The 19137-nt window shown below is 43.1% G+C and overlaps 1 protein-coding gene across 6 annotated transcripts in view; it reads right to left on the bottom strand.

The window, feature by feature from the left end:
* The window catches only part of pnpla6 (patatin-like phospholipase domain containing 6), a 196591-nt gene continuing 177454 nt past the window's right edge, over positions 1 to 19137 (bottom strand). For all 6 annotated transcript variants that reach the window (XM_072248096.1, XM_072248099.1, XM_072248098.1 and 3 more), the window contains 4 exons: positions 14870 to 14986; positions 12186 to 12273; positions 7679 to 7833; positions 1 to 1267 (listed from right to left, as the gene is read on the bottom strand). In XM_072248096.1, the coding sequence (XP_072104197.1) occupies positions 1187 to 1267; positions 7679 to 7833; positions 12186 to 12273; positions 14870 to 14986 (441 nt within the window). In that variant the 3' untranslated portion in view covers positions 1 to 1186. The remainder of the gene's footprint in view (positions 1268 to 7678; positions 7834 to 12185; positions 12274 to 14869; positions 14987 to 19137) is intronic.

Genomic DNA, 19137 nt, shown 5'->3' with positions numbered 1-19137 from the left:
CACTCGGGAGATCTTTTGCCTTCATCGCAATCTGTACAGGCAGGAATAAATGTGCAGGCATGACTGACATTTAAATTCAGAAAGGTAGGAAAAGAGAATGAATGAGAGTGAGAGAGAGAGAAAAAAAGAGTGAGCAATAATGAGAAATAATTGATAGTATAGTAAATCACTTTTCCTTTGGCAGTGTGGCAAAAGCGAAAATAATTCTGAAAAATCAGTGAGTGACTCAATCAAGATCCAACCACACAATAGACCAAGTGTGATTCAGTAATATCAGACACTGGCCTTTTGCCCAGGAGTCCAAAATGGTCATCAACCATCTTCTTGAACTCATCTAACACTAATCATAATTTATTCTTCCTGCATTCTCATCAACACCAGGATTCTATCACTCATTTACAGTAAATACTAATGTTCAGTGACCAATTAACCTACCAACTGCTTGTCTTTGGGATGCTGCAGGATACCAGAGCACCCAGAGGAAATCCACACAGTCACAGGGAGGATGTGCATATTGCACGTGGATAGCACCGGAGGTTGGGATTGAACCTGGGTCTTTGGTGCTGCAATCCTTACTGCTGCACCAGTCTTTCAGCGAGGACATCGACTCACTGCTTGAACTGTGCTCAAGCTGTTTTACTTCATCTCCTGGAGAGCTGCTCATGGCCCACGCTACATGGGGGGAGTTACAGTGGGCTGTCAACAAGCCTGTGCCAACCGTACCTAGTATGATTTTCATACTCAGCCTCCATTCTATGTACAGGTTCGTGCACCAAAATCCCGGAGAGCACAGGAGTGAGGAAATGACTTCAAACACGTGTCCCTTGAACTTTGCCCTCTCCAGAAACAAAATTAGAAATCTTCAGGAGTGAGCAGTATGCTTCCTGTAAGGACAAAACCAATTCAGCAGGTCAGTTCCCAAGGAAACAGGAATGCTACGAATAACTGCAAAGTCCACGCACTGCAGTTGGCTGTGCCATCCATACCCTACATGCTCCTCAGTAATAGCTCTGATCATAATGAATGAGGAGGGAGGAGGTGTAAAATAAAGAACAAAACTCATTCACAGACTGCTTGGAAAGATATCCCTAGTTCAATTGCATGATTTTGTAGATTCCTTTGTTTTGCTAAGTTATTGAACTGCGAGTTGGAGGGCAGGGTTAATGTGCAGCGTACGGCTCCACGTTTAAGCTTCACTGTCAGGTGGAGATGGGGATTCCAGGTTACTAGAGCCAGGTTTACGGTTCCTTACACTGCTCTCTTCATCCTGCAGAGAAAGAGAAAGATTAAAATATAGTCTTGATCAAGAATTCCATGCCCCAATACTGGACCATGGTTTCTGCTATATTGATATCGTTGGATTAGACTGTATAATGATTATTTTCTTTGCAGTTTAACAATTTATGCCTGCTAGTATTTTATATAACTACCTATATATATGTAACTGTTTAGTATGCTTCCTCATGGTTATAATATGCATATGCAATTGTTCAGTGTAGTTATATATAATCACCTAGTGGTTATGGTTCTGTGCATCTATCTGGAAGCTTCTCTTGGTATTGTGTTATTTGAATAAGGTCTATCAAATTGGTTAACTCTTATCTACAATTTGATAGGAATATTTCTTACAGTGCCTTGTAAAAGTATTTAGCTTCCAACCCTTTGTTTACACAAACAAGTATTATAACCAGGGACTTTGATCAATTTAACTGGAATTTTTATTTGTAAATCACATGCTCCTTTCCCCCCCCACAATAGCACCCCCAAAACAGGGAAAATTGTAAAGTGTGAAAAACTAAAAAGTCAGAAGTTCATAAATATTTAATTCCCTTTGCTAAGTACTTAGTTGAACCACCTCTCACAGCTATTGCAGACAGTAGTCTATTAGGCTGTCTCTATTAGCTTTGCAAAATGTAATGGGGCAAGATTTGCCCATTCCTCTTTGCAAGATTGCTCAAACTGTGCCAGGTTAGTTGGGGAGCAGTGATGGACAGCAATGTTGAGGTCTTGCCAAAGATGTTCGATTGAGTTAAGGTCAGGACTCTGACTGGGCCACTCAACGACGTCAATTTTTTTCATTTGAAGCCACTCCACGGCTTCTCTGGCAGTGTTCTTTGAGTCACTGTCCTGCTAAAGACATACATCCTTGCCAGGTTAAGCTATCTGGAAGAGGCTAGCAGGTTTTTTTATCCAGAATCTCTCAGTATTTACCAGCATTCACCTTCCCATTAATCCCGACCAGAAATTCTGGCCCTGTTGCTGAAACATCCCTATAGCATGATACTACCTTCATTATATTTTACAGTAGGGATGGTATTACCTGGCCGATGTGTAGTATTGGATTTATACCACACGCACCACTTAAGAGTTAAGGAAATAAAGTTCCACTTTAGTCTCATGTGACCACAAGACATACTTCCACATCTTTACAGAATCTTGTAAGTGAAACAATGCAAAATCTTTATGGGCAAGGATTTTTTTTTTTAGCCAGGGTTTCCTCCTTGCCACTCTTCCATAAGTACCCCTTCTGTACAAGACTTTAAAATTGTGGAGCCATGAACTTCATCTTCATTGCAGCCACTGACTTTTGCAGCTCACTCAGAGTGACTGTTGGTCTCATAGTACCCTCCTTTACAAATACTGTTCTTCTCCACTGACCAAGTTCAGAGAGGTGGCCTGACCTAGGCAGTGTGGTTATGGTTTTATATTTTCCACTTTTTCACGACGGACTCACTGAGCTCCAAGGTATGTTCAGTGCCTTTGAGATAATCTTGTACCCTTCCCCAGATTTGTGTTTCTCTATTATCATTTCCCTGAATTGCCCTGCTCTTTTGTCTTCATTTTGGTTTGGTCTGTTGAAAATCTACCAGATCGTTCGACCTTACAGAAAGAGTGAGTATTTATTCAGCTGACCTTTAATTTTCTACATCAACAAATTGGGTAAGTTGGTAAGATAATATACAATATTGCACGAGGGAAATTGGCATAGTAATTACAATGAGGATGAATACTTTTTCAGCCTCACAACTTTGGTTTTTAACTTTTAGTAATTCGTTGACATGTTTTAGAATTTATCTTTTGATTTGACATGATGCACAATGCTTTATAGATTAGCTGAAAAAATCCTACTTTAATATATTTTAAATTGAGAAATGAGGTATTAAAATGTGAAAACAGCTGTTCAGGTTGAATACTTCTTCAAGGCACTATATCTGTGATATAAGAAGAGCTGAACACGTGGCCCTGCTATCCTTGCTATTTATTATTTAGTATTTATTCTTTCCCTTCCGTCCCTCTTTGTTTTAGACTCCTGCTACTGTCCGTTTCCAATTCGTTGTTCTACTAGTGCTGATTAAAACGGCCATGAAGCAACAGTTTTATACCTTTTTCTTGACTTCTGAAAAAACAAGAGAATCCAACACTGTCCTGAACTGATTAACTTGTTTACACTCACTGTTCTGTTTACAAGCCTGATAACATTAATTCTGAAATGTTCCATCTTTACTACAGCCAACTGAACGGTGCAGAGTAGGTCTGTTGATGGAAGTTTGATTTAGTGCCAGATAAACAGTAACTGACTGACGTTTTGATGGTCTTGTTATGGGACAAGAGCAGACCACAATGTTTCGCAGAAATGAACAGTGCCACACTAAACATTAGTCTAAGTAATGAAAAAAGGAAGTTAAATATTGATTAAATCTAAATGCCAATCTCGATCTATTAATTGTGACAATTAATAACAATATAACAATTAACACAACTACAAGATAAAATCACTTATCCTCTGTCCAGCTTACATCATTTGCTCACGCTGCCTTTGTATCTATGAATGTTAGCAAGCAGAAAAATGGTTCCTGCTTTGTAGCAACACTTGATGTGCTGGACAGCACTCTTGCCATTCCTGTTGGTCTTTTCCAAGCAGATCCAAGGTGGATTCTGCTCCTTATTATCATTTCAGAGGAATCTGTTCTGGGTTCAACTTGTGACTCCCATTACAAAGAAGGCACCTTCTATTTTCGATGAAGTTTACAAAGATTCAGCATGTCATCTAAAACTTCCATAGATGCATAGTGGAGATACTGGAAACAGACTGGCTGTAATACAACCTGCTATGGAAATGCCAACTCCTTTCAATGGAAAATCCTACAAAAAGTCCACCCATCAGAGGTAAAGCCCTCACCACCACCGAGCACATCTACATGGAGGGCTATTGCAGGAAAGCGGCATTCATTATCAAGGACCCCCACCACCCAAGCCATGCTCTCTCCTCTCTGCTGTCATCAGGAAGGTGGTACAGGAGTCTCAGAACCCACATCCCAGGTTCAGAAACAACTATTACCCACAACTAGCAGACTCCTAAATCACAGTGGATAACTTCACTCACCCCAGCACTGAAATGATTCTACAACCTACTGACTCACTTTCAAGGACTCTACAACCCATGTTCTCAATATTTATTATTATTATTTTGTTATTTTCTTTCTCACAATTTCTATTTGCCAATTTCCTGTCTTTTGCATATTGGTTTGTATGCAGTTTTTTCATCGATTATATTTTATTTCTTTCTATTTACTGTAAATGCCTGCAAGAAAATGAATCTCAAGGTAGTATATGGTGTCGTATATTCACTTTGATAATACATTTACTTTATTTTACCCCTGGACCCTGGGGTTTTACAGTCGCTGGTCTGTGTATGTGAGGAGAGTGACGGTGGTGTGGGGCAGTGTGTTAATTGGCCCATGATGTGTAAAAGCACCATTAAATCTTGTGCCCCTCAATTGTCTTTCAAACTGAGACCAAAATACTTGCTGGATCCTGGAACCTCTTCTCTGCGTGGCCTGATGCTTCTTATAACATGGACATTTAAAGCCAACCGCTTTAACAAGCTGTGGGTTGGGTTGTCAGGGCGGGTATGGCTCAGGTTTCCAACACCAGTCATTGACTTTACAGGCAAGACTCTGCTGAGGAGGTTGATAAATCTGTTGGCTTGTGAGTAGCACCCAGCTCAGCGTGGGTTTATTCCATAAATAGCCGATCTTTCTTTAGGGTTTGGGAACTGTGGGGGTAGAGATGCTTTGGGCTCTTCTCTCTTTGTTTTAGTCTTCTTCAATACATGGTACGGACAACTCTCCATACCATGGGTATGAACACAACAGAGCAATTCCAACTTAAAGAAAGAAAAAGAGAAATAAACAATAGATATTGGAGAATTTGGGTTAAGATAGACAGCAGCACTGACTTTTATATGGAAAACTACTACTTGATTCACTTTATCAATGGGTGAAAGGAAGGTCGATGTAGATGACAATGCAAGGTGATTTACCAAGTTTAATACGAAGGCTGATTAGGAAACTCAAGCCACAATGGGATACTGGCATTCGTCAATCAAGGTATTTGGTACAGGAGCAGGGAGGTTATACTAACTTTATAAAACATTGGTTAGAGATCAACTGGAGTACTGTATGCAGTTCTGGTCACCACACTACAGGAAGTGTGTGCGAGCACTGGAGATGTTTCAGAGCACGCTTACCAGGATCACGCTCAGGATGGAGCTGTTCAGTTATGAGGAGAGACTAGGTCCATGTTTTCTGGAGGGGAGGTGGTTCAATAGGTACATGACTGTAATATGTAAAATTAGAGATATAGAAACATAGAACACCTACAGCACAATACAGGCCCTTTGGCCCTCGATGCTGTATCGAACGTGTACTTACTTTAGAAATTACCCAGGGTTACCCATAGCCCTCTATTTTTCTAAGCTCCATGTACCTATCCAGGAGTCTCTTAAAAGACCCTATCATATCTGCCTCCACCACCACCGCCGGCAGCCTCTTCCACGCACTCACCACTCTCTGCATAAAAAACTTACCCCTGACATCTCCTCTGTACCTACTTCTAAGCACATTAAAACTGTGCCCTCTTGTGTTAGCCATTTCAGCCCTGGGAAAAAGCCTCTGACTATCCACACGATCAATGCCTCTCATCATCTTATACACCTCTATCAGGTCACTTCTCATCCTCCATCGCTCCAAGGAGAAAAGACTGAGTTCACTCAACCTATTCTCAGAGGGCATGTTCCTCAATCCAGGCAAGATATAGATAATGTACACTGCAGAAAACTTTTCCTTTCATCACAGGCAAATAAAACTAGAGGATATAGATTTAGGGTTGGGAGAAAAGATTTAGAGGTGACCTGAGAGGGGCCTTCTTCACCCAAAGAGTGGTGAGCATCTAAAATACACTATCTGAGAGAGTGCATAACCTCCCTGCTCTTGTACTAAATGCCCTGATTAATGAAGGCCAGTATCCCAGAGTCGCTGACAGCACCTAAGTGCCCAGGTATTACAAGCTATGGGCCAAGTGCTGAGGGGTAGGGTTAACATGGATGGGTGTCCTCTGGTTAGCGTGGATGTGGTGGGATGAATAGCCTACAGTATGACTGTGACTGTGAAAGAACAGATCAATGGAGCACGATGAGAAATATTATCGTTGCCACAAATACAGGGGTCCATGGGTTGTCACTACACAGGAATGTTTAACCCCTGATCTGGAGAAATGAATGGAGAGATTCTATTTATGGACAAGTTGAGAACTAGGGAGGACAGATTTAAGATGAGGGGTCAACCTGGGCTGGGAGAGCGTCATGGTTCAGTACTTACAGGAAGAGTGCTGGAAAAAGATTTAATTGTTCTGGGCAAAGATTAGTTGTATACAGAGCCAGTGTAAGCTCAATGCAACAAATGGCTTCCACGCTGTAAGAGTTCTATGATTGTATCCAAATTTGACTTTTTTCTTAATTAGAAATTTCAAACGTGTTCCATAAAATGATGACTTTTGAATTTTCATACAACTTGTAGTTGTCATGAGATTTTAAAATAAAACAAAGTTCAGATCAAGTAAGAGTTAATGTGAACACACACAAAATGCTGGAGGAACTCAGCAGGCCAGACAGCATTATTGGAAAAGAGTAAACAGTCGATGATTCAGGCCGAGATCCTTCATCCGGATTGGAAAGGAAGGGGAGAAGACAATGTCTCACCTAATCTCCTTCCCTGCCCATCACCTCCATCTGGTGCGCTCCTCTCCTTCAGCATTCCCCATTGCTGTTTCCCTCTCTCACCCAATCTCCTTACCTGTCAATCACCTCTCGCCAATGTCCCTCCCCTTTCCCTTTCTTCCATGGTCTTCTGTCCTCTCCTAACAGATTCCCCCTTCTCTAGCCCTTTTATCTATTTCACCAAACAACTTCCCAGCTCCTTAGTTCACACCTCCCCCTCTTCTGGTTTCACTATCAGCTGCCATCTTGTACTTCTTCCTGCCCTCCCCCTATCTTTCTACTCTGACTTTTCCCCTTCCTTTCCAGTTGACGAAGGGTCTCAGCCCAAAACATCCACTGTTTACTCTTTTCCATAGCTGCTGCCTGGCCTGCTGAATTCCTCCAGCGTTTTGTGTGTGTTACTTTGGATCTGCAGCATTTGCAGATTTTCTCGTGTTTGAAGAGTTAATGGGAATGGCTGAACAGTTTAGAAGCGCTGATGTTCCTAACGTGCCACCTCTCAGTTGAGTGCCCAGTGCTGGAGAAGCATCACTTCTTGGGAAGAGTTTCCATTCCAAAACCAATGCGCAACACCTACAGGGAAAAAAATACGGCAAGTGTGAGAGTTGTATTTTCACCTACCAGTTCCATGTTCCATTCTGTAGCGGGATGATCTTGTTCTGAATATTCCTGATCATCTAGATCTTCATTCCCATACTGTTCCTCTTGGTCTTCATCATCATCCCTCATTGCATCCACTGCATCATCTTCATACTCAGTCAGATAATCTGACTCTTCTGCCAGGATCAGCAAAGAAAACACAATATAAGACCATTGGTGTAGTATTATGCATTTGACCCATTGAGTCTGCTCTGCCATTCCACCGTGGCTAAACTATTATCCTTCTCATCCACATACTCCTGCCTTCGCTGCCTCATAGCCTTTGATACCCTTATTAATCGAGAACCTATCATCCTCTGCTTTAAATGTACCCAATGACTTGACCTCCACAGCAGTCTGTGGCAATGAATTCCATAGATTCACCAGCCTCTGGCTAAAGAAATTCCTTGTTATCGCTGTTCTAAAGGGATGTCCTTGTGTTCTGAGGCTGTGCCCTCCTAGTCTTAGACTCACCCACCATAGGAAACATTTTCTCCACATAGTTTTACATAGTAAGGGAATTAAGGGTTATAGGGAAAAGGCAGGTAGATGGAGCTGAGTTTACGGACAGATCAGCCATGATCTTATTGAATGGCGGGGCAGGCTCGATGGACCAGATGGCCGACTCCTGCTCCTATTTCTTATGCCCTTATGTAATTCACTCTATCTAGACTTTTCAATATTCAATAGGTTTCAATTTGACTCCTCATTTTTCTAAACACCAGCGAGTACAAGGTTCAAAAGTTCAAAGTAAGTTTATTAAAGTACATTTGTACATACATCTTACCATACACAACACTGAGATTTATTTTTTGTAGGCATTCTCGATAAACCCATAGTAGAGTCAATGAAAGACTGCACAGACTTGGGTGTTCAACCAGTGTGAAAAATACAACAAACTGTGCAAAAATATGGAGAGCATCAGATGAAGAGTCCTTGAAAGGGAGTCCGTAGGATGTGGGAACATTTCAGCGATGGGGCAAGTAAAGTTGAATGAAGTTATCCCCTTTAGCTCAAGAACTTGATGGTTGAGTGAAGTTATCCACTCTGATTTACGAGCCTTCTCGTTGAGGGGTAATAGTTTTTCCTGAACCTGGTGGTGGTGTGGGTCCTAAGGCTCCCATAGCTTCTTCCTAATGGCAACAGAGAGAAGACAGCATGGCCTGGGTGGTGGGGCTCCTGATGATGGATGCTGCTTTTATGTGACAACACTTCATGTAGATGTACTTGATGGTGGGGAGGGCTTTAGCCATGATGGACTGGGCTGTATCCACAACTTTTTGCAGGAGTTTCCATTCACGGACACTGGTGTTTCCATACCAGGCTGTGATGCTGCCAGTCAATATACTCTCCACAGTTGTCGAAGTTTTAGAAGTCATGCCGAATATCTGGAAACTCTGAAGGAAGTAGAGGCACTGTTGTGCTTTCTTTGTAATTGCACTATGTGCTGGCTCAAGGACAGGTTCTCCTAAATGATCCTCTTCACCTGTGATGAGGACTGGCTCATGGACCTCCAGCTTCCTCCTCCTGAAGTCAATAATCAGCTTCTGGGTCTTGCTGACATTGAGTAAGAGGCTATTGTGGCACCACTTAGCCAGATTTTCAATCTCCCTCCTATATGCTGATTTGTCACCACCTTTGATTCAGCCTATGACAATGGTATTGTCAACAACTTGAATGTGGCAATGGAGCTATGTTTAGCCACACAGTCATAAGTGCAAAATGAGTAGAGCAGGGGACTAAACACATAGTACCTATGCTGATGGAGATTATGGAAATGTTGTTACCAATCTGAACTGAATGGAGTCTGTAAGTGAGGAACTCCAGGATCCAATTATGCAAGGACGTATTGAGGCCAAGATCTTGAAGCTTGATTAGTTTTGAGGGGATGATGGCTTTGAATGTTGAACAGTATGTGATAAAGAGTATGCTGAAGCATACATCCATGTGTTCCAGGGTTGAGTGAAGAGTCAATGAGATGGCGTCTGCTATGGACCTGTTGCTCTAATAGGGAAACTGGAGTGGATCCAAGTTGTTTCTCAGGCAAGAACTGATATGTTTCATCACCAAATTCTCAAAACTCTTCATCACTGTGGCCACTGGATGATAGTTATTGAGGCAGGTAACCACATTCTTCTTAGACACCTGTACAAGTGAAGTCTACTTAAAGCAGGTAGGTACCTCAGACAACTGAAGCAAGAGGTTAAAGATCTCAGTAAACCCTCCAGTCAGTTGATCAATCTTTAGTATGTGGCCAGGTAGCCCGGCTGAGCAGAATGCTTCTCGTGGGTTCGCCTCCCTGAAGGCTGCTTGCACGTCAGCCTCAGAGACTGAAATCATAGGATCACTTGGGACTGAGGGAGCTTGCGATGGTTCCTCCATCTTTTGATGGTCAAAGCAAGAAGGCAATGAACTCATCTGGAAGTGAGGTCCTCTGGTTGCCTATCTAGCTTGATCTTTACTTTATAAAAAGATGATAGCATTGAAGCCCTGTCTCAACTGTCGAGCACTCTTTGTTGATTGAGTTTTGTCCAGAATTGCTACTTCACCTGTGAGACGTCTTTCTGAAGATCGTACACAGACCTCTTATAACTTTCTTGGTCACTGGACTTGAATGCCTCTGGCCCTCAACAGATTGCGAATCTCTGAATGACTCACTTATCTACAACTGTTTTAATAAAGTTTGTGACATCAGATCCACAGATGAGTCCTTGAAGATGGCCCAGTGCACCGACTCAAAGCAATCCTGTAGCTGCTCACATCAAAGTTGCTGGTGAACGCAGCAGGCCAGGCAGCATCTCTAGGAAGAGGTGCAGTCGACGTTTCAGGCCGAGATCCTTCGTCAGCCTGCTTCTTTGTCTCTCATGACCACCTCTTTATTGTCCTAATCCCTGGAGCTTTGCTCTTTAGCCATTGCCTGTAAGCAGGTAGGAGAAGCACAGCCAAGTGATCAGATTTACCAAAATGCAGTCTGGGCATGGAATGGTAGGTATTCCTTATCATAGTATAACAGTGGGACATCTGGTGCTACACATTATATGCTGAATATAATTGGACAGGGTTTTCTTATTCCTGACTATGATTTGACATGCATCCGGATGGACTGTTTCTTGTTTGGAGACAGCATCACGCAGAGTCTCAAGCACTTGATTATAGTTGACTGCTGGTGCTACGTAAATGGTGGTCAAGATTATGGAGAACTCCCTGGGTAAATAGAACGGACTGCATTTGACCATTAGGTGTTCAAGTTTGGGGGAAAACGAGTTCGACAAAACCGCCATATCGGAGAGTTTACAATGAAACTTTTTTTCCAGTCCTGGTGAAGGGTCTCGGCCTAAAACATCATCTGTTTATTCATCTCCATACATGCTGTCTGACCTGCTGTGTTCCTCCAGCATTTTATGTGCTTTACCTCCTCTTTTTGCCTTTTCTGAATCAGTAGTTCAGTCCATCCTGAAAATCGAGCAGCCTTCGGGTCTGATCACAGTATCTGGAATGCTGGGAGTAAGTCATGTCTCAATTACACACAGTGCACAACAATCTCTCATTTCTCTCTGATACAGCAATCTTCTCTTCAGGTCCTCAGTTTTACTCTCCGGCGACTACACATTTGCTAATAAGATGCTTGGTAGAGGGGATCTCACTCCTCTGTGTTTCAGCTTGGCTTGGAGTCCCTCCTCCTGCCTCGCTACCTGCATGATCCACTGAGTCCTTCAGAAGATCGTGAAATCTATAATTCATTAAGTCGATTCAAAAATGCATTGCTTAATGGGCAATTACATGCTGCAGATTACAGTGAGAGTAATCAATAAGGGGTATATTGGAAGTATTGTACGGAGCCCCCTGAATCTTTCCGTGGTTCACCGGTGCCAGCTTGCTTATAAAAAGAGTCATCAAACACCCCTTATATGTTCACCCTTTCATTCCCGGGACCATTGTCATGAACCTCCTCTGGACCATCTCCAACATCAGCACATCCTTTCTTAAAGGGCCCAAAACTACTCACTATACTCCAAGTGCAGTCTGACCATTGGCTTATAAAGCCTCAGCGTTACATCCTAGTGCTTTTGAAATTAATTCCATTTGCCTTCCATACCACCAACCCAACCTGCAAACTAACCATTAGGGAATCCATGATATAAACTGATGGGTCACTACAGATCCAATTTATGATCATCATGGTTACAGGTGGCAGCCCATAAATAGGCAGAGCTCACAACTGTTGACCAGTCCAACAGAAGAGCTGAAAGTGAACACCCATCAGTGAGCAATTAGTCCCAGTCTCCAGCTGATGAACACAGCTTGTTGCTGTTCAGAGAACTAAGCATGTTACTGCAAAGAAAATATTGCGGATGTTCCAGCAGGCCTTTGTTCGGGTCTGCAGGCAGGCAATTAATGGAAAATATGGTGAAATTTTACTTTGAAATTTAAATAAAATAGACCAGAAATAAAATCTCTGTCAAGTAGATCTGGAAAGCGTCTAGCTTACCGTCTGCCATGTTGTAGCTCTTTGGAGGTTCGATGCGAGACACTATCTCAGCGAGGTCAGTGAATGCAGCGTTTGAGGACATAAAGGCCTGTGGAAGAAAGAGTTTTTCAGTAAATGGTTTCAGTTTTTCATCTTGGGATCCGCTTTATGTCTGACAGAGGACAGGCAATCTCACACCAGTCACCAGCTGTGGGACTTTTCCAACAGGAGTAAACGTATTTTAATTCATGGTGAGTAGTACAATCCAACAGAAAGACATTCTCATAAACACTGACACACCTATAATCAGAAAATAGGCAGCAGGCAGTTTTGCAGTAGAATATCTCACAGCACTCACCAGGATCAAAAGAAAAGACCATTTTGTAGTGAGCCACACAGGAATATAACAAGAACAATGACTAAAGCTTGACCAAAGAGATAAGTTTTAAAGAACTTCTTAACAAACAAAAGTGATAGATGTTTAGAGAAGGAATTGCTAAGCAAGATGTAGAAAGTGAATATACAGCTTCCAGTGCTGAAATAATTCATATTATAGAGAGGTGGTGGAGAGCCCTCTTGGAAATATGGAGATCACAAAGGTGGGGAGGGCAGGACAGAGGTATATAATCATGGTTTTGTCTGTTTATTCATTTTTGAGTTCTTATTTGTAATTGCCCTTTAGAAATTGGCAGTGAGTCATTCTTTTGAACTGCTGTAGTCATTCTAGTGAAGGTAACTTCACAGTACTAACAAGAGATTTCTAGAATTTAGACCCAGCAATGTGGCTGGCAATTCATTCCAGGTCAGGATATGCAACTTGGGAGGAGTTAGCATTCCTTTTGCCTTAGTATCTAGCACTTGGTGGTAGAACTTGTAGGTAGAGAGGTATTGTTGAAATAGTCTGGGTAGTTTGTGGATTGGAAGCACAGAGGCCTCTGTGGGGGAATTGAATTGTTAGAATGATGGATGATGTACCAAGCAAGCAGGGTGCTTCGAGTCAAGGGTGTGAAAGAGCTGAGCATCTTAAGAACTGTTGCCCTGCGCTCATCCAGGCAAGTCATTCCATCACAGTCTACAGTGGGAAGAGTTTATGATGTCATGATGTATGTTATTCCTCAAGGAAACCTAACTCTGGCCTGACGAATTTGTGCGGTTGATAAAGCACTTGATGATAGCTGGGTCTAAAAACACTGCTCTGAGGAATTCCTGCAGTAGTGCCCTGGTGACTGACAACCACACCTACCTCCCTTTGTGTGAGTATGGCTTCCACCTGAGTGTGATTCCTTTGATGGCCATTGAATTACGGGCTCCTTAATGTCACACTTGAGCAAATACTGATATGAAGCCAAGGCGGGTCCCTCTGACCTAGCCTTGGAATTCAGCTTTCCGGCCAGAAGTGGCAATGAGCTTCTGGTTCTGTGTGGTGGTGAGTAGGTTACTGGTGAGTCACTGCATGGTGACAGCACTGTTGACATCCTTACAGAGGACCACCTGAAGAGTGATACCACTTTCTCATGTTGAGGTACTGCTCAATCTGGAGTTGAGAAAGGTTAGTGAGGAGACATGTGACAGAACTAGGTACACCACTGCTGCAGCTCCCACGTGCACACTACTACTGGTACACCATTCACATAATAAAACTCACATTTGCTCACCTTTCTGCATATACATATACACGCACACATATACAACCAGTGCACCACTCACCCACGCAGAGAGACTGTGTGACCAGACCCACTGTGCTAGGTAAAGGAAAAGTCAGGCAGGCTCCTGTAGGCTTGGAAACTGAATTGATAGCTGGCTGGGGGTTCATGTCCAAATAGCACTGGAGTGGAATAGGACAGGAGAAGGAGATGTTCCCTGTCAGTCACCAGTCCGTAGCTTAGCTCCATAGACACTAGCTGAGTCACTTCGTGTCTTCTGTAGTTCCAGAATGAGTGCCAGGCTTTGGATAAACCTGCTTCCTGCACTAATCACTTTGATCATAATTGGAACATTATCCTAACATAGAGAATCAGGGATATATTTCTTGAGGATTACTAGTACTGGCTGCATTCAATGCTTTGTCATTGTGAGAGAACAGGTTGCCTTACTGTCTAAAATAAAAACACAAGATACTGGAAATACATCAAGTCAGGCAGCATTCATTTCAGTGAAGCCTTCTTTCACCTGAAAAATTAACTATTTTCTTTTTCTACAGATGCCGTCTGACTCATTGAGTGCTTCCAGTTTTTAATTCAGATTTCTGGCATCTGCAGTATTTTGATTATCAATACTGTTGTCTCGGTGCCTTCACCAGCTCGAAAAATGGAGACAGAGAATCAAGAAGGGACAGAATAAAACACAAAGAGGACGCAGACGGTAATCAGCTGAGAATGGAGCCATATTCTCCACATCAGCCTTCCTGGCTGAACTAAGTACAGTTGGTGAAATCCTGTGAGATATGGCCACTCAATGGCTATTAAAAGTTAGCAGCATTTTCTCAGCTGCAGTTCTAGCTCCACTGTTGTTTTCAGTGCAAGAGAGATACTATTTATAGTATTCTGCACAGTAGGTTTTACAGCAGTAAACAAACACCAATCTGCTGAGCCAACAAGAGTTTCAGCCAAAAGCAAGCCAACAGAAGCTAACAAGGTGAATCAGCTGCATCACTGTCAATAGGGAGTGTTTTTAAGGCAAGCTTAAGCACTGGGAAGAGTACTCACGTTCTTCTTCTTGATTTCATAATAGTCAACGGACTTCCTGTCCTTCAGCATCTTGTCGATAATATCCCCCCTGCTCCAGTTACCGAACACAACCTTCCCGTACTGGTATCCGAGATCCTGTAGGCAGTCAGGAGACAGGCTGTAGGAGGACAACACCAGGCACCAAAACAGTACACAGTCACTGAGTAACACAGCAGGAAGGAGCTGCCATTCATGGGGAGACATTCCTTCTTTATTGGTGTCCAGTTAGAGTAGTGAGAATGGATCATAGGTTAGTGTGGCACTCTTCATGCAAGATATGTGGGAAATCTGGGAGACTTGAGCATCCTTAATTGCTACAACTGAGAGAAATGCATCTAGACGTAGCTCCTTACAGAACGTGTTAGGGAACAGGAGGTACAGCTGGATGGCCTGACCATTGCAAGTGAGGCTTCCCTTCCCTCCCATACGATAGCCCAAGACATAAAGCTGACAAAGTGAATCCAAAATACTATAAACCAGGGGTTCTCAACCTGGCGTTCATGGATCCCTTGGTTAATGGTAGAAGTCCATAACATAAAGAAGATTGGAAACCCTTGCTATAGACCACCCCAGTAAATAAGTTTCAGTTAACAGTGCTGTTCATCAGTAGTGATCTGATGATAAACCATTCCTCGGTTTCAGAAAAACACAGGTTTCTCAATGTTTAAAGGCAGCTGTAGATCTTCCTGGCTTCCATTATTTTTCAATATCCCCTCAGAATTTCAGCTGCCTTGGACCCTGGAGATCTGATTTAAGGAAACTGAAATTCTGGGAAGAGAAACATGTCAATGAACTGTGTGCATAGGACTGAAGCTGTGGGTACGAAACATTATATTTAGTGTGGATGGCGGCGTTGTCATCGAATTAAACAGCATAGGGCCATTGATCTGCTCAACATGGAAGCTGTCACTTGTTGAGTTTAGCGCCAGATTTGAAAACAGAATGGTGCCTGTCGGGGACTTTCACTGGAGTTTGAGCTCATTTAAGTTATTAGACACTTGGCAAGGGCCAATAAAAAAAAGTGGAGTGGACCAAGGATAGATTTGGGAGCTGAGACTTTGGCTCAGGAGGCTTCAGTGAGAAGAGGCAGAGGCTAGGTTGAGACTTTGTCACATTTCTTTCTTTCTTTATTAGTACCTTGTTAGACATGTGAGAATGGATCTCAGGTGAGTGGCACATTCTTCATGCAAGGTATGTGAAATTGGGAGATCGCAAGTGTCCTTAATGGGTACATCTGAGAGAAATGCATCGAGGTGCAGCTCCTTACAGACCGTGTCTGGGAACAGGAGGTACAGCTGGATGGCCTGCAGCTCATCTGGGAGAATGAGGTGATAACAGGTAAGAGCTTCAAGGAGGTGGCTAAGTTGCAGGAGGCAGGTAGTTGGGTGACTGCTAGGAGAGGGAAAGGAAATAGATAATGCAGAATACCCCTGGTGCTGTTCCCCTCAGTAATAAGTATTACAGCTTTGGATATGTTGGGGGGCGGGGGTGAGTGTAATAAATTAACAGAAGAAAACCTCAGCAGTCAGGTCTCTGCCACGGAGTCAGACTCTGTGACTCAGAAGGAAACTGGGGAGAAGAGGTGAGCTGTGGTGACAGGGGATTCAATAGGGGAACAGAGAAGAGGTTCTGTGGATGAGAATAAGATTCCTGAATGTTATGTTGCATCCCAGGTGTCAGTGACATCTTAGATCAAGTCCATAGCATTCCTAAGGGTGAGGGTAAGCAGCCAGAGTTTATGGTCATCAATTACATAGACAGGGAGGTCCTGCAAAGTGAGTTCAGAGAATTAGGTGCTAAATTAAAGTACAGGACCTCCAGGGTCCCGGGATTGCTACCCCATGCCACTTGCTAGTGAGGCTAGAAATAGGAAGATAATGCAGTTTAGCACGTGGCTAAGGAGAATGGTGCAAGAGGGAGAGCTTCAGATAATTGGACCATTGGGCCATTGGAGATCATTGTGGACTTCAGGCATGCCAGGAGTCACACTCACGTCCCCATATACATCAACGGAACTGTAGTGGAGCGTGTATCAAGCTTCAAATTCCTTGGTGTCCATATTTCCCAGGATCTCACCTGGTCCCTGAACTCCTCCATCCTGATCAAAAAGACGCAACAGCGCCTTTATTTCCTGTGGAGCATGAAGAAAGCTCACCCCTGTCCCAGGATATTGATGGACTTTTACCGCCGTACCATTGAGAGCATACTCACCAACTGCATACTTTATACTTTATTGTTGCCAAACAATTGGTACTAGAACGTACAATCATCACAGTGATATTTGATTCTGCGCTTCACACTTCCTGGATTACAAATATTAAATATTAAAAATAGTTAAAATTAGTAAATATTAAAAATTTAAATTATAAATCATAAATAGAAAATAGAAAAATGGGAAGTAAGGTAGTGCAAAAAAACCGAGAGGCAGGTCCGGATATTTGGAGGGTACAGCCCAGATCCGGGTCAGGATCCGTTCAGCAGTCTTATCACAGTTGGAAAGAAAAGTCTGTTGGCTGGGTGGGTCATGTCCTTGATTATCCTGGCAGCACTGCTCCGACAGCATGCGGTGTAAAGTGAGTCCACAGACGGAAGATTGGTTTGTGTGATGTGCTGCGCCCTATTCACGATCTTCTGCAGCTTCTTTCGGCCTTGGACAGGACAACTTCCATGCCAGGTTGTGATGCACCCTAGAAGAATGCTTTCTACGGTGCATCTATAACAATTAGTGAGAGTTTTAGGGGACAGGCCAAATTTCTTTAGTTTTCTCAGGAAGTAAAGACGCTGGTGGGCCTTCTTGGCAGTGAACTCTGCTTGGTTGGACCAAGTCAGGTCATTTGTGATATTGACCCCGAGGAACTTAAAGCTTTTGACCTGTTCCACATGCGCACCACTGATGTAAGTTGGGTCATGCGGTCCGCTACTCCTTCTGAAGTCAACAACCAATTCCTTCATCTTGCTGACGTTGAGGGATAGGTTATTGTCTTCGCACCATGCCACCAGGTTCTTAATTTCCTCTCTGTACTCAAACTCATCATTATCCGAGATACGGCCTACAATTGTTGTGTCATCAGCAAACTTATATATTGAGTTTGATGGAAACTTGGCTACATAATCATGCGTGTACAGTGAGTACAGCAGGGGGCTGAGTACACAGCCTTGTGGGGCACTAGTGCTCAGAGTGATTGTAGAAGAGAACTTGTCCCCTATTTTTACAGCCTGGGTCCTGTCTGTGAGGAAGTTGAAGATCCAGCTGCAGATCTGAGTGCTAAGGCCCAGGTTCCGGAACTTAAGAATCAGTTTATTTGGAATGATGGTATTAAAGGCAGAGCTGTAGTCAATGAGAAGGAGCCTTACGTATGCGTCTTTATTCTCCAGGTGTTCTAAGGAGGAATGTAGGGCCAGAGAGATGGCATCTGCCGTTGACCTGTGGCATGGCATGGCATCGCAGTGTGGTACGACAATTGTCTCGTATCGGACCGCAAAGCACTCCAGCGTGTGGTGAAAACTGCCCAGCAGATTATCGGCACCTAATTGCCCACCATTGAGAACATCTACCATAAATGCTGCCTGGGCAGGGCGAAAAGCATTATCAGGGATACATCTCACCCTAACCATGGACTTTTTACTCTCCTCCCATCCGGTAGGCGCTACAGGAGCCTCCGCTCCTGCACCAGCAGGCACAGGAAGAGCTTCTTCCCTGAGGCTGTGACACTGCTGAACCTCTCATCACAGCGCTAAGCAGTATTGCATCCATATTGTACTGTCTCAGTACTGTTATATTTGTGTGCTGTAGCACTTTCTTTATTCACAGTTATTTTGTAAATAACACTATTCTTTGCACTTCTAGTCAGATGCTAAATGCATTTCATTGGCTTTGTATCTGTACTCCGCACCATGACAATGAAGTTGAATCTAATCTAATCTCTCAGGGAAGATGGAGCCTGTACAAACAGGATGGATTGCACCTGAACTGGAGGCTGGTCCTGCTCCAGGGAATTTAAACTAGAGTTGTAGGGGTATGGGAACCAGAGTGCCAGAGCTGATAGTGGCATGGCTGTGTGAAAAAGTACAACAAAGAAGTACATACAAGGAAATACTCAAAACATTGATCATGTGTGACTAATGTGCTGAGGTGCATCAATTTCAATGCAAGGAATATTGTAGGAACGGCAGTTGAGCTTAGAGCATAGATCAGCATGTGGAATTATGATATTGTAGCTATATAATCATTTTGCAGGAATCATATT

This window comes from Mobula birostris, chromosome 32 (genome assembly GCF_030028105.1).
Source record: "Mobula birostris isolate sMobBir1 chromosome 32, sMobBir1.hap1, whole genome shotgun sequence".
Classification (NCBI taxonomy): Eukaryota; Metazoa; Chordata; class Chondrichthyes; order Myliobatiformes; family Myliobatidae; genus Mobula; species Mobula birostris.
The sequence above is the reverse complement of the archived record's forward strand: the minus strand, read 5'-3'. Positions and strand labels throughout refer to the sequence as shown.